The sequence below is a fragment of the Scomber japonicus genome, chromosome 18, assembly GCF_027409825.1.
Source record: "Scomber japonicus isolate fScoJap1 chromosome 18, fScoJap1.pri, whole genome shotgun sequence".
In the NCBI taxonomy this organism is placed as follows: Eukaryota; Metazoa; Chordata; class Actinopteri; order Scombriformes; family Scombridae; genus Scomber; species Scomber japonicus.
In genome coordinates, this window is record NC_070595.1 from 356285 (window position 1) to 372853 (window position 16569).

A 16569-nucleotide genomic window follows, 5' to 3' on the forward strand; every position below is an offset into this window, starting at 1 on the left:
CGCAACGCCGCTGTTTTCTACATCAAATAGCTTTTCAGTAGTGAAGCTATTTTACTGATCAAATAACACAGTAGTGTCCACAGAAGCTACATTTCCCCAGGCATTTCTAGACCTTGAATGCAGCTGAGTTTTTGCTGCGGTCTGAAGCAGTAACCTAGGTGACAGACGCTCTTCCATGTGATGTCACGTACCTATCCTTCTGCTGCAGAGAGGCATAGGGCTGGGAAGAGCGCAGCAGGTGACAATGACAGAGGGAAGGGGGGGGGGGGGGGGTTGTAGTCCTAGTTCATCTCGTTAATCTCCATAGCCGTATCTTGACAAGTTTCTGTTTCTGTTGTTTTTGTTAGCTTTGGGAAATACTTGAATGTGTTTACTTGAATTCATGTTTGACGTCACTCATTTTTAACCAGGCTGTTACTGTTTGGAGCAGATCTTTCTTATTTTGCTCCTGTGGTTTGAACCAAGTTTTTGAGGTCATTTTATAATTTGTCCTCCAAATGTGCCTTAAATGAACCATACATGCAAACACAAGTGTACTTCCCCCACACTATCATATACACACCACCTGTTGTTGTGATTATGTGACTATGTTTTTGTTGGTTTTTGTTGCCATGCTTTTGTAGCAGTAAAAGCAGAGAGAGAACAGTTTAATGAACTATTGAACTGAACATGTATTGCCTATCTGTCTTACAGTTTTATTGATCACTAGATAGCAATGAATTGGAATGAAGTTGGTTCGATGTTTAAAAAAAAAGCTTTGATGTACTTAAACTTGAGACATTTCTCTGGTGGGAAGCTTCAGTGTAGTGAAGCTTCATTTAATGTAGACTAACTGGTAGCTTAGCTCACTACATTTTCCAAGTAGCTTGCACAGCTAGCTCATTGCTATGTAGCAAATAAGAGCGTACATCCGAACCAGCTGCAACAGCAATGATCAAAAGAATGCGTGTGACCATTTGTCAGATTATAAAGACTGCTTCATTGTTACGATCATTCATTTCAGTGTGAGATAAATGAGCCAGCCCTTAACCCAATCATCTGTTGCTGCCGGTTATGAAAGAGGTGCAGTCTAAGGTCGTCTTTTTGTGCTGTCCAAGAACAATTTGTGTCCTTATTTACCATGCAGCCAATGTGACTGCTTATCATAATCTGCTTAGAAACGCCACATTCAAATCATCCTCCTCAGTGGATATTATATTGTTGTATTATAGATGATGATATTCCAGCAGAAACAGGGAGCGGATGCACCGTTTCCAGTCCTGTGAAGCTGTGATGTTGTGGATTTATACCCCAAAATTATCAGTTTGTTATTGAAGTATGCCGATATGATTATTAATGAGGGAGTAATGATGAGTAACATATCATATTCATCAGTATATTTCCAGTTATCACAGTGATGTGTAAATACTGTAATCAGGTCAATAACTGTCTATAATACAGGACAGTTAATGACGAGGCTTAGTAGTTCTAATTACAAGAAACTATACAAAAAACAATGTTAATTTAATATGGTTTTATTTGATTTGATGTAATTATATCTTAAACTCTTTCATACACATAACACACTCAAAAGTAGGCAAAAACGACAAAGAAAAACCAAATGACAAAACTCTCAAAATAAAAAGCTTGACTAAAACAGAGCATAAAATATGAGAGTAGAGCATAAAATAATGATTTGTGGATATCACACAATACACAAGTAACATTCAGAGACATTAAATATATACAGTCATCTCCTCTCATTTCATTTAATAAACATTTGTTCCTGACTTTGTATAATACCTTAGGATTATAGCTATGTCAGTCTCTGTTTAAATTCAGTAAATAATAGTAAATAGATTTTTTTCAGTTGGTATAATATCATGGTTAGTTTTGGTTCATCCACTGTCCTGTTTAATAAAACTGTGTATGTGCACATCTTTTCATCTGTCTCTGCTCTTATTGCATTTCTCTTGTTGTTTCTCTGGAAAGGAGAGAATTTGCTGAGCTGCTGGAGAAATATGGATCCAATGGTAGCACAGGATCAACACGCAACTCTCCCATCCAGCAAGGTAAGCAATACCTGCTCAGTCTAAGGCAACGTTCACACTGCAGTTAAAAGTGACCTGAATCAGAATTGTTCGCTCTAATGTGACCCATATCTTATTAGTTTCTGAACAGTCAGGTCACATTTAATGTGACATTTAAAAGTGTATATGAACAGACAAACAATAAATCGGAATTGAGCATTAAGGCCTGCAGTGTGAACGTAGCCTAATTCACATTTTCTTTATTGAATGTCACAAAACACAATATCACCAAGCATCAAGAATGAATTAAACACAAGACTGATGTTATATATAGAGAGAGTATTTCCTGTGTGTGTCTCAGTCAGTGGTCTCCAACACTGCTCCTGGAGAGCTATGATTAAGCAGCTGAAGATTATCAAAGGGCTTGATAACGAGTTGATTATTAGTTGAGGTGTGTATCAGGTGTGTTAGAGTGAGGAGATACCTATAACATGCAGGGCAGTAGCTCTTCAGGAGCAGGGTTGGAGACCACTGCTCTAGGTCAGCCATCTTCAACTCATTCCACAAAGGGCCATGTGGCTGCAGGTTTTCATTCCAACCAAGCAGGAGCACACATGCACACCAATCAGCTGAGTGAGTTCAGCTGATTAAATGAATTGAGCCAGGTGTGCTCCTGCTTGGTTGGAATGAAAACCTGCAGCCACATGGCCCTTTGTGGAATGAGTTGAAGATGGCTGCTCTAGGTTGATGCATATTGGGCAGCAAGACACACTCCATCTCTCCTTCTCCTCTGAGTACTTTCAATTAATTTTAATTTTGAGAAGCTCTTTGAAATCGGAAATGTTTGAAATGTTCACCTTGCTGAAGTAAATGTTCTGGGGGGCTCAGCAGGGTTTGGTATATTTGGTACACACTCTTTTCCACTTTCATCTACAAGTGCTAACTCTAATTTATTAAATGCATCTTGTACGATGTCGGCAAATGTCCAACACATATCACCAAGCACAGAACACCTAGCCTGCATCATGTCTGGGTGCAGTTATACACTATGTCCTAAAATGGTGCAAAGCCTTGAGGATAAATGGAGTTAGTCGGCCTTTAAAAATGGCTTACGACAAGTGCACATGTCCATTACACAATTTGCCAACATCTGTTTGAGTTGGGTAGGAAGCAGCCAGCTGTTGTAGATTTTGAAAATAGGGTTTGATCATGTGAGCAGTCTTGTGTGTCTTATGTGCAGCGGGTGATGTTGATACATGAGAAGACATGGCAGCTACAGTTAAAATCTTTTTATGTTTTTATGCTCTTGATTTTATGTTTAGAGGAATTTGATGCAACCAGACATCATCCATGTTAATATAGAAACATTACCGAGCTTTGAAATGAGTATTTTCTCACATTTGCTTTTCTTTTAGAAGCTTACTTAGAAGCCAGAGTAAAAGCATGAGCTCTTTTAAACTCTTAATATCAAAGAATTCATGGCATCCTCATGTATACTCTACATAAGGCAGTGGATAGAAGCAGTTTGGGGGTATATTTGGGATGCTCTGCAGTTAGTTTTGTCAGCATATTGGGTATTATTCAGTGCTTAGAGATGTTCAGACTTAACAAATGTCTGACAGGCCGATACATGTTTTTCAGTGAAGAGCTTCGGTGCCAGTGAAGCCATTTGAAATCTTCTATTTCAGTATGATTGAAGTTTATTTCCTGCACAGCTGTCTCTATAAAAGACATGTGAGGGGGCAATCCTGTTTGTTTACTGCCACTCATCTCAATAATTACTACAAGTTTTTAAAGGCATTTTGGCATTAAATGGTATTTCTTCCTCCTAGCAAAGAGCAGGTTAATATATATATATATATACGTTTCTTTTCCCAATCCAAAGGAGGCCGCTACCTGGATAGCACATCATCTGGTTCTTCATCTCGCTCCCAGAGTCCTTTGCTGTTGAGCCCGGCAGGCTCTCAGAACACGTACAACAACAGCGGGGCCATGCTGCGCTCCCTCAGGTGAGATTTATTTCTACAGGATTCAAGAAGCCAGCAAATACTCCTTCTAAACACACATCTACACATTGTTTACATCTGTATTCATCATTACTACTTATGGCAGGTGAGCAGGACATATTGAGAGATTTGTGTTTTATAGCTGGTGTGCAGGACTTTTGTCCCCCCCTCCTGGCAGTGAGAGTAATTACAAAAACATTATTGACATGTGCTTACATCATAAGCTCCACCATAGCGCCATCGCAACTGTTACAGCTGTAAAACAGTGTAGAAATGTTTCACTATCTGATCTATTCACTATCTGATCCATCCACATGATTAAATGATTTTTATCCTCATTTAAGTTAGCAGAAGGCGAACCAGAAGTTAGCCAGCATTCTGTAATAATGGATTCATCAGGGGAATCCCAATCCCAGCACCAGATTAAAACCTCTGGTGTATACACAGATTTAACTAGCAGTGATAGGCTTAATCAGCATTGTGTGAACTTGTTTGGCAAGTGCTTAAATATAACAAATGTTCATTCCACACTGCAGGTTTTAAGAATCCTCAGCTACATCATGACCTGTGATCACAGAATGTAAAGTGCTCCAATCAGCATGTGGAACAGAGATATGTGAAACCTCCATGAAACATATTCATTTCAGTGTAGCAGCAATGAAAGCTGAGGTCAGCAGAAACAGAAACTGTAGCTGGACTAAACTATCACAGAAAGGACTTAATTTAACCCTTACATACTGTTCATATTCTACACCCTCACAGTATGTTCTGTGTCTGTTTTGACCTGGTCTAAGAATCTCCTCATAAAAACCACAGATGTGTTTAGAAAGCATCAATAGTCAACCTGACTGATCAATAAATGTGTGATTAAACCTTGATGGATGTTTCAGAGAGCAGAGAGAGTGTATTTTTTCATTGTTGGAGAAAAAACAGCTACTATCCACAATATCATGTCCTATTTTACCTAAGACATGAAAATATAACATAGCAATAATGATGTAAATGTATTTAATGTAAAGGTAAAATGAGCAGAACTTTATGGAAGTGTAGTAGAAATCCTCATAACATTGACCCAGAACAGCCTCAATGGACAAAAATGTGTAGCATTTTAAGTAGGACACTTTAGGAAAAGTCATCAAATTTCAGAGTACAAGACATGTGGGTGTTTTGAGCTGTCAAATGTCAGAATGGGTCAAATTTGACCCATACAGTATGTAAGGGTTAATAAACAGTGTGCACTATTGAAACCTTCAGTCAATATAAAATGTTTGGATATTTGTAGTTATATACAGTAAAATTGGTCAGTTTAACATCATGGGTAATGTTTTTTCATGTAGACGTATCCTTGGTCCACTGAGCATCTGTCTGTGCTTTGTACGCTCTGCCTTCACAAAAAGGAACCCATTTGTTTAACTTGAAATATTTAGGTGTATATATGTCTTTGTGTTGTCAGTCATCCAGGTGAAGGAGTGATTCAACTTATTACAGTGGCACGATCCAGCAGTTTGGGCATCACCATTGGAGGAGGCTCCAACCGGCCTGACGGCCCTGCTGTCTTCATCCAGGAGGTGCTGTCTGGAGGAGACTGTCACCGGGTAAGCATGGAGGCAAAGGATGAAGCGAATAATGTTGCCACAAGCCATACAATTATGTTTTAATCATGCAAACAAGGGACCAGAAGAACAAAGTAATTAGTCAGCCCTGGTTTTTAAGCTTCTAGCTCTGTTTTGGTATCCGCCAAATCCCGAGAGGATCTGGCTCACCAGTCACTGACACTGTCTGGGTGTTAAATCTGTGTGGTGTCAGGACACTGAGCTACCCATTTACATTGTATACTTACTAGATAAAACTTTAAAAAAATTAGAAGTCAGGAGGCCACTTCAGAAAATAGTCCTGTGAATAAATACAGCTTGTTACTTGACTTTTTTGTATATATTAAAAAATCCACATGGTTCTACATCCTCACAGAGAGGCATGGGGAGGATATTTTGGATGTTTAAGTTATCAAATATAGTTTTTTGCCAGATTAAGGGTTAAAATATAATAATAGCAAAGACACAATCTTATACAGTATTACTTTTGTTCCATTTTACTGGAAAACCTCAACCTAACCTTAGTAAATAAGAAAAATGCAGTTTGACAGTTTCCTTAGTGAATATGCTCCATTTCTCACATAACTTCACTTTCTCTCAGGAGCATCTCTGATTGAAAGAATCATAGAACTAGCTTGTTGTGGAATAATACAAGACTTCTTAAACAATACAGACATGCTTCAACTACAACATGTACACGTGAGTCAATGAATTCTAGCTAAGAAATTCCCTATCTGCTGTAAAGATGATATTATGACTTGTGGCTCAGTGTGCTCACTGGTTCCCTTGAGGAACATGAATCTAGCTGCGTGACTGAGATGGATGCAGTGCAGCAGAGAGGGACTCCTTGTAGGGAAATGAAGTGAACATGATGGAGGAAGGCGGAGGTGAGACAGGGGGATGAAGAAGGAAATGAAAGAGAGCACATGCAGACCTCTGCAGCTTTGGCGTCAGATTAGTATAAAATAGTGCTGAGCCACACTCAGGTCACAGGCTGCTGATCCTGGTTTTATGACTAGATGTCACCTCCAACCACATTGTATTTTCTTTACAAATATATACTGTAGGCTACAACCAACCAGACTGAGTTACTGAGTTCTAACATATCATAGATCTTTAGCCTTTTACATGTGCAGTGATATGAGTCAGTTTCATTTGATTTATTTTAGTCTTTGGATGAAAATGTGTTTTTTTTTGTAATGTTCTTTTTATTGGTTTTCCAGATTTGTGAACAAACAATAGCAAAACATACAAAACAACTAAAAGTCCCACCCCAAACTAACATTGAGCGCTGCAATAAACATATTTATATATATACACATATACACACATACATACACATACTCAAATAAAAATAAATAAATAAGTAAAAAGTAAAATAAAAACAGTAGACGGGCTACAGGAATAAGTAGTCATTCGATTTTTAATAGTTTTTGTATTTGGAAGTTTTGGCTAAGTATTCTGCTGTCACCGTCTTTGATGTGTGCAGTTACCATGGTGATGTCCCTAACATCATTACTAAGTTAGTACCATTAACCAAACATGACATCAACGTAACTGTGTTAACTAAAACTAACATTAGCTGAAACACTTATGTTATACAATGCAAGTTTCTGCTGTTTAGTGCAACAAGTCAAACCACTAAATTCACTCCTGAAAGATTTATTTGTGGAGGTAGAGGATGTGAATGATTTGTTATTTTCATGGTTCCATTCACTTGTATTTCACATGATCTCTTTCTTCCATGTCTTAGTTAAAAGGTGTAATACATTGTGTCATAGTTTTCCCTTTTCCTTTTTATTTCCTATAGCTTTCATCACAGAAAAGTCTTTTAATCACTATTGTTTCAGAAACATGGGTCCCACATGTGAAGCCCATGTGGGCTGGCTAAATGGGCCTCATTTAAGGTCCATTCTGATCCCACTTAGACCCCATATGCGCAAACATATGGGGTCTACATGGGTCTCTCCCAGTTGGGCCCTATCTGAAACCCAGTCAGACCCCACTTGAAGCCCATATGAGTAAACACAGGTGGGACCACCATGGAAACTGCAGACAAACCCACTTGGGACCCATATTGCAGCCCAAATGTAACCCTCGGGGGCCCACATGGACATGCTGGCTGGGATGGTACTGTATGGTGTAGCAGTAAATAACAGGCCAGTGGGGACTTTTCAAAACACTCTTGTAGCTCAGCAATGAAGAATAAACACAAAGCTCTTCCAACATTTCTTCCAGATACCACTAATCTGATACCTTTGTTTCTCCTAACACAGAATATTTATAGTATGTTTCTATTATTAGCAGTGTCACCTTGATTCCCTGTAGGAAATTAACATACAGTGACAAATACAGTCCTGTGAGCTCATTAAGTCCTGATGAATATTTAGGATTTCATGCTAGATTAAAGAATGTTAAACAGTGCTGCTTGAATATTTCTTGGTCGTTTGTGTTGTTTTGTGTCAGTGCTGCTTTATTAGAGGAGTCCCAGAGTCCCAGAACAGATACAGTACACCAAGTGTGAAGGGCAGCCATATAGGACTTTTATAGGACACACATGCAGGATGTTGTCTTACATAGTGGTAGTATAATATGTAGATGCTACAGAGGCAACAGTAGTACCTCACATTCAGACCATGCTATCCCCTCCTGGTCTGATACACACCCATAAGTCACTTTATAAATTCAGTATGTAGTTGGATTTTTTTCAAAACACTCAGTGACTTTATCTACTGACGGCTGTAGTTTAGCAATAGTTAATCAAACAGGAGGAAACATGGAGCGCTATCTATCTACTTATCACTGATCCTTACACATTTTATATGCTGTTTTTATATCCAGTGCTGCCGACTAGCCGAGGGTTGAATGCATTAGAAAGGAAATTGAATTATTGGAAGCATTAAGGGTTTAGATGAGAGATGGAAAATGTTGGAAATGTTCCATGTGTTCTGATGAGATGTTACTTGTAAATGTGATTGATGAGCTCTGCAACCCGGCCAGAGTGTCCGGGGGAATACTGGGAACACACACATTTTTGCTTGACAAAAACAAAGCAACAAGTGCTGTACACTGCAACCACTCTATACCTCACTACCTCACCAGCATGGCTCAGTATGTCAAATGGACATTACATTATATAGACGTCCTCCATATGATTAGATAAGACAGTTAGTTTGGTCTCCTGCTATTAAAAGATAATTCCAGTTTATTACAATTGGACCTCTGATAGAACACTGGAGTTGGGTTTGCATGAGCTGATTGGTGCCAACTACATAATTCATGCTTGACCTGAATCGTGACATCCAATCCTATTCATACAGGTATGAACCATGGATGTATTATAAGAGCTGATAAGGGACCTCTGCTCAGCCTATCAGCTGGTTTTCCCCAGTGGTCATTCATAATATCAATCAACAATCAATCAATCTTTATTTGTATAGCGCCAAATCACAACAAAGTAATCTCAAGGCACTTTATACATAGAGCGAACTAAACCGAACTAAACCAAACTCTTCAGGTTTTAACTTTAAAGAGACCCAACATTCCCACATGAGCAACAGTGGCAAGGAAACTCCCTTTTAACAGGAAGAAACCTCAGAACCAGACTCAGAGTGGGCGGCCATCTGCCTCGACCGGTTGGGGTTGAGAGGAGAGAGAGGAAGGATAGAGGAGAGAAGCACAATGAAAATCAACAATGAAGCTAGAAGGTCCGGGACTGGAATCTGTCATCCGGACGTCTACAGGCCCAGATTACCTGTGAGACCAGAAAGCAGAGCCAGAAACCAGAAACCAGAAAGACAACTCCGGGGAAGAAGTTTAGCTTATTGAATGCATTAATAGAACATGAATGTTAATGGATATAGATGGATGGATAGAGAGAGAGGGGGAGGAGGAGAGAGGAGCTCAGTGCATCGTGGGAGTCCCCCGGTAGTCTAAGCCTATAGCAGCATAAGCTAAGAGCTCTAAGAGCCCTAACTATAAGCTTTATCAAAAAGGAAAGTTTTAAGCCTACTCTTAAATGTAGGGAGGGTGTCTGCCCCCCGGACCAAATCTGGAAGATGGTTCCACAGGAGAGGAGCCTGATAGCTGAAGGCTCTACCTCCTGTTCTACTTTTAGAGATATTAGGAACCACAAGTAGACCTGCATGCTGGGAGCACAGTCTTCTAGTAGGTACATAAGGTACTATCAGTTCTTTAAGATATGACGGAGCCTGACCATTAAGAGCTTTGAAGGTGAGGAGGAGGATTTTGAATTCTATTCTGAATTTTACAGGAAGCCAATGCAGTGAAGCCAAGATGGGAGTAATATGATCTCTCTTTCTAGTTTTTGTCAGAACGTGTGCAGCTGCATTCTGGACCAGCTGGAGAGTCTTTAGAGACTTGTTAGGACAGCCTGATAATAATGAATTACAGTAGTCCAGCCTAGAAGTAACAAATGCATGGACTAGTTTTTCAGCATCATTTTGAGACAGGATATGTCTAATTTTTGCAATATTACGCAGATGAAAGAAGGCAGTCTTTGAAATTTGTTTTATGTGGGAATTAAAGGACAGATCCTGATCAAAGATAACTCCTAGGTTCCTTACAGTGGAGCTGGAGGCCAGAGTAATGCCATCCAGAGTATTGCAGCTAAAAAAAATCCCCCTGCGGCCCAAAAAGCATTTTCACCAGAGACCACCATTATAAAAGAGATGTCTGTAAAACTGTATAGAGGACACCTCCAACTGCAGAAAAGGCCAATTATGATTCTTTCTATCGTGAGTTGTTGATCCCTGGAGGTTTTATATTTGTAAAATTTTCCTTGAGCAGAGAAAAGTATAAAAATCTGTGACATCATGACAGTGTAAAGTCTGTGGGCCTAGAGCAGTGGTTCTCAACCTTTTTTGAACAAATGCCCCCCTCACCTCATCACGAGGCTCCTGACGGAAAATGGTTTGAAAAAAATGTATTATTTGTATTTCCACATTCAAACACACATTTAACATTAATTCACGTGAACAACATGCCTCAATTGGCCAATAACATGTTTGGTCACGCCCTTAATTAAGCAGACCATCAATTAACTATATACAATTAACTGCCTTCTAACGGAAAGTGGAGAACAAGACAGCAGCAGCAGTTGCCAATTTAAAACAGCACACAACAAAGAACTACAAATGCTGTGATCTGGACATTTAGTGGGCAACATTAGGGACAACTTAATGTGAGCCCTGTGCTTGGTGGCTTGCTGCGAGTTTTTTAACATCGGGGTGCAGAGATGTCAGTTTCAGTCGCAGTGCACCAGAGTCCACCAAATTCAGACGGTTGCGGTACTTCGTCTGCATGTGGAGAGCTTGGCTGAATCCCTGCTCAACGAGGTATGAGGTTGGGAAAGCCAGAAGCAGAAGACGGGTCTTCTCCCACAGCAGGGGGAAACGCGCACCTTGCGCAGCCCACATGGCGCACCACCCAGAGACGCGAAACGTTGCCTTGGCCTCCTCGTCATTTTGGAGGTCAATAAGGCTTTAATAAATAATAAATCAATATTATTAAACCTTGGTTAGGTAAGGGAAGCTGTTCAGCTGACGTCTGCCCAAATTGTGCCGGTACAGGTCCAGTTTGGCAATTAAACTGCGGACAGTGGCCTTTGAGCGGACGAGTGTCTCAGCCTCTCCTTGGAGCTTCAGTGACACCTCATTCATTTTTTCAAAGAAGTCTGCCAGGTAGTGGATGTCGTGACGGCTGGACCACAGCATACCCCTGAGCTCTGCATCCACCCTTTCGAGGAACTCTAGGACTGATGCGAATAACTCACACAGCCTCGCCAGGCAGTTGCCTTTCGAGAGCCAGCGCACCTCTGTGTGCAGCAGCAGACGCTCAAAGGCCTCATTGTTTTCCCCACACAACTGCCTTGATTTTATTTATGCCCTTGACTGCAGTGTTCAGCGACTGGTGGAGGGATGGACTGATTGCCTTGGATGCGAGGTTGTGGCGGTGCAGCACGCAGTGCACTGCCAACACTTTTGGCACACGCTCCTTTAACAAAGTTGCGAACCCGCGGTACCTCCCAACCATAGCGGGAGCTCCGTCCGTGGGACAGGCGAGGATGTTGCCAAACGGGATGGAATTGGCCTGGAGGTACTCATCCAAGGCGTTGAAGATGGTCTCTCCTCTTGTGTCAGTGGATAGATATTTTGCAAACAGTATGTCCTCAGACACATCCCTCCCACACACATAACGGACATATGCCATTAACATGGCATTGTTGTCTGCAGTGGTTGTCTCATCCAGCTGGATACTAAAATAGTTTTCTCGCAGTGTGGCACACAGCTGCTGTTCGGTATCCAGCGCCATCTCTTTAATTCTCCGCGCCACACTGTCATTGCTGAGGGGAATGGCCTTTAACACCGGTGCCGGGTCCCGCTCCATGACAGTGGAGATGGCCTCTTTAATAGCAGGGAGAACCAACCTCTCCCCCACGGTAAAAGGTAAGCCGGACTTCGCTATCAACAAAGATATGTTGTAGGAAGCAACTAACCCACTCTCGGACCTATCTACCTTCCGGGCAAACAGACTGGAGATGCTCCGTTTGGAGTGCTGCTCCTTGAGGGCCTGGAAATATGCCGTACCCTTAGATGCCTGGTCTGGATGAATCTTATTAAGATGGTCCTTTAAACGAGACAGTTTCATGGCTTCGTTTGAAAAGACCTGCTCGCAAATCAGGCACATCGGGAGATGGATATTTGTCGGTGAGGGAATAAATCCATAATTAATATACTCAATATTGTACTGTCTGCACTTCTTCTTGCTTTCCGCCATGTTGTTTGATTTAGTTTTGATATTAAACTTTTTATACGTAATTGTGCTTGTGTACATTTTGATTGGGTGTGGCATTTTAACCCGCGAATTCGGGTTCGATTCATAGGTTCGACTTCTGTCAACTGTCAGGAGCTGTCAAACAGAGTCGGTTGGCCTGGCAACCGCGAAATGCATTATGGGAGGAAGGTAAACAATAGGGCGACGCCATATTGAGCGTCCACACGACTTATTTCATGTATGAACTATATATTTTTTCCTCATATAAATGCGTAAATTGAGATTAACAAGCATTTCTCTGGCAAAAAAAAAAAAAAAAAAATACTGAGAAGTGAAAATAAATTAACACCCCCCATTTGTGTCTGAGCGCCCCCCTCTCAGCTGGATCATTCAAAACGCCCCCCGACACTGTCCTAACGTCCCCTGGGGGGCGGTACCGCCCCCGTTGAGAAACACTAGCCTAGAGGAACTCGTGGGCGGGTTAGGGTTAGGGTTAGGGCAAACCTGGAAGCTAGAAACTTTTTATGGTGTATGTGTCAGCCAAGAAATTCTTATTGGACTGACTGGGCACCATTTTTGGTCGAGTATGTAGCTCTTATCATACATCCATAGTATAAACATGTGCCTTTATAACATGACTCTTCTCACTGACAGTAGACATAATGAGGCCAACACTGCCTCCACCACTCCAAGCTCCTTTTTATGTGAGATGTGATATTTGAAGTGTTTATTGAAGGGGAGTAGTTCTCCTCTGATTCTTTGACAGCTCCCCTAAAGAACAGAGCCTTTCTTTTCATATCTGTATGTACCAGTATGAAGGACATTGTACTCATCCAGCACAGTATCTGTAGGGATTGGGTCAATATTTGGCAATTGTTCACCTCATGAAGTTCATTCAATGCCAGTGTGTTTTTTTTTATCTAGTGAGGTTATGGGTAAGGGTGTAGATGGGGGTGTAGCCTGGAGACCAAAGTTCACACCACTCTGCCCCTTAGGAGACTTGCTGTAAACAAACAGTAGTAGTATTTCACTTCTTTTTTCTCTTTCCATGTTAGTGCACAATGCAATATGATCTCTTTGGACTTTGCTGTAGCAAAATTGCTGCTTCTCTTCATTACTTTCTTACTTTGATAAGCACAATGTGATCACAACCAATAATAGTGATCGGCAAATCTACAAAAAATAGGCCCAATGTTGTAGATTAACATTTTTTGTTTTGATGATGGATTTCAGAGAGGAAGTATCAATAGTTTTAAATATTCCTGGCTAAAAATATGTTATAATGACAAGGAGCACATAAATATCATCACTTTAAGAGAAGAATCATCATTGATCCCATAGGCAACACACTGAAACAAGCCTACACACCCCTCCTGTTTGCACATATTGCTGCTTTTTTTTTCGTCTCCTCCAGCTTCTTCTGATTTCCTCTCCCCAATCCCATCCTCCTCGCCTCTCTGTCCACCCACTCACTATCAACTGTCGACAAGATGACGAGTGAGAAAAGAAGGAAATGAAGGGAGACAGAGAATACGTGAATGTGCACTTGTGTTTGCACGCTTGAAACGGACTGTTTCCAAGCAGCTGTTTGTTCTCCTACAAAGTTTTACATCATTTGGATTTAGCAAGTGAGTGAGTGCCAGTGATTCACCAAGACCATCGAGGCTAGCAGGGCCTCAAGGCTAAGTGTACTTTTTGACCAAAAATGGGCTTATACAAATATTTCTACTTTGTCACTACAAATAAAATATAGCTTTCTATCATTAATACAGTATTTTCCTGAAAATGTTGGAATATGACCATGTTCATTGGTCATTTTATTTATATGCTGATTTCATTTCTTTATTTTATATTTTTGCATTTAAAGCTACACTAGTGGTTTAAATATATAATAATCAATGAAAGGACCTTGTGAGATGTTTTGCTCATTTTTTTGGTTTTAGTGTAAACTCTGCTGCCATCAGACTATTTACCAGCAGCAACAGGAAGCTTTTATCATACAAAAATCTGAGATAAATAGAAAGAGAGAGCAAATACAACTTCAACAAATTTATGAGATGATCATTTGTTAGATGTTAAGTTAGCATAAATGAAGTAAAGCTGCCAATAAAACTCACACATTAACTTTTGAACACAAAATGAAGTCTCTCAATAAAGACTCTCTCTCCACACATGCTACATTTGTCCAGAGTCACTACAGGAAGATTTGCTCAGGGATGACACAACAGTGCAGCTGACATACATATGCATTAGATTTATTTTGGCTCATTTCCTTTCTGTCTCTGACCTCCAGACTCCAAATCTTTAATAACAGATGGTGAATGGTACTGTACAGAAGTCTGCATGCAAATGTGTAAGAGTCAAAGCTTTATGACCACACACTGTCATCAAGTTGCTTTTAACTCACTTGACACTGTACACTAATGCTTGGCTCTATTACAACAGCAACTGACACCAACTCTCTGTTTGTCAGTCTTGTGCTTATGGAAGCAGGTTGTCCATTTCCTCCAAATCCCAACTCTTAATCCCTTGTGTCATATAGGAAGCAAGCTAGCATTTCATGCACTGAGATTTTCTGTATGGGATGAGTCAGCGGGGGATTATGCAGCCATGCGTGCATCAGAAGTGTGTTAGCTATAAGGTGACAAAAGCCCATGTGCAACAGGAGAGATGGATTTGCACATAGATGAGCTATTTGATTCTTTGTCACCTGTAGAGTAATGTCCATCAATACATTCTTTGCAGGGTGTAAAGGAGTAAATACCTCTCAACCCCAAATGTTGCCTTAAAAAGAGAATGAAGCTATTTATTGGGAGTTTCACAGTGTTCAGACCTCACTCTTTTGTGGCTTGCAATCAGTGTTGGGGGGGGGGGGGGGGGGGGGGGGGGTAACTAGTTCCATGTAACAGCACTACATAATTTAATTATTAAGTAACTGTAAACTGTTCCAGTTACTGATGAAAATGTTGATGATTACAAAGGAGTTTACATCTGAAGTCACACCTTTATGATTTTGCTCAGGAGGGTTTTTTCCTCATTTTTTAATATTGAACATGTTACTGAATATATTGCTGTTTTTAATTATTTGAAATCTATATATTTCTTTATATTTTATAAATAAATCATGATGTGGGTTTATTTGGAGCACACATGGGCTTAAATGGAGTCACAGTACCAATTAAACCCACTTTATTCATCAAATAACTTAATTTTATATTCCAAAATCGACATGAACTAATGAATACATTTTCAATGAGCGGTAAATGTTGCTTTATAAGAAATGATATCCCTTATAAATCATGTCAGTATCCATGAAAAACAGCTGAACATGGATTTTGGTGCTTAATGGGAACACTTACCCTCAAAGTCATCAAATGTAATAAGTTACATTACTTTGGTGAAGTCATTGAAATAGTTACATTACTTATTACATTTTAAATAGCATAACTAGTAATCTGTAAACTATTACATTTCCAAAGTAACCTTCACAACCATTCTGCTGCAATGAAACTTTGTTTGTCTTGCACATATAATATGTCTGGATTTGAACACCCTTTCCTCTTCATCAGTACATTCTTAACTTCACAAAGCATACACATACTTTGAGCTGTGCTTATTATAGTCTGACAAGGTTCAAAATGCATTTCAAATAAGCTGAGCATTACTCCATCATAAACACCTTATTGGACTAACACAGAATCTACCTGCCTGTTATTGGCCTATTGTTTCAAAGCAATCAGTACATACATAGATTTGAGTTGAGAAATCAGCTGTGACATCTACTTGAAATCTGATACTTGAAAAGCTCACAAGGTTTGAGACTCAATACAAAACAGACTCAATGCATTATATCTGTCTGTGTTATTGTATTCATAAATCACTCATAGTCCTTTTTACTGTAGAGGCTTAAACATGTACTGTAAGGAAAGGAAAGGAAAGGAAAGGAAAGGAAAGGAAAGGTGTACTTTATTGATCGCCATAGGGGGAAATTCAAAATTATCAAACAGAAGTGATATACAATAGAAAACGAAATACAATAATCTGTAATTATATAAATCTACAATATACATAAATTCCTTCTACTAGAACTTTAACTATAACTGTACATTAAGGCTTCATATAACCTTTGTTATTGTGTGTGCACTGTATTTTACAAATATTCAAATA

The 16569-nt window shown here is 39.9% G+C and overlaps 1 protein-coding gene across 1 annotated transcript in view; it reads left to right on the forward strand.

Moving 5' to 3' along the window:
- The window catches only part of si:dkeyp-72e1.9 (syntaxin-binding protein 4), a 103186-nt gene that overhangs the window by 58119 nt on the left and 28498 nt on the right, over positions 1 to 16569 (forward strand). The window contains exons 6-8 of the mRNA XM_053338081.1: positions 1972 to 2051; positions 3895 to 4018; positions 5469 to 5610. Of these exons, the coding sequence (XP_053194056.1) occupies positions 1972 to 2051; positions 3895 to 4018; positions 5469 to 5610 (346 nt within the window). The remainder of the gene's footprint in view (positions 1 to 1971; positions 2052 to 3894; positions 4019 to 5468; positions 5611 to 16569) is intronic.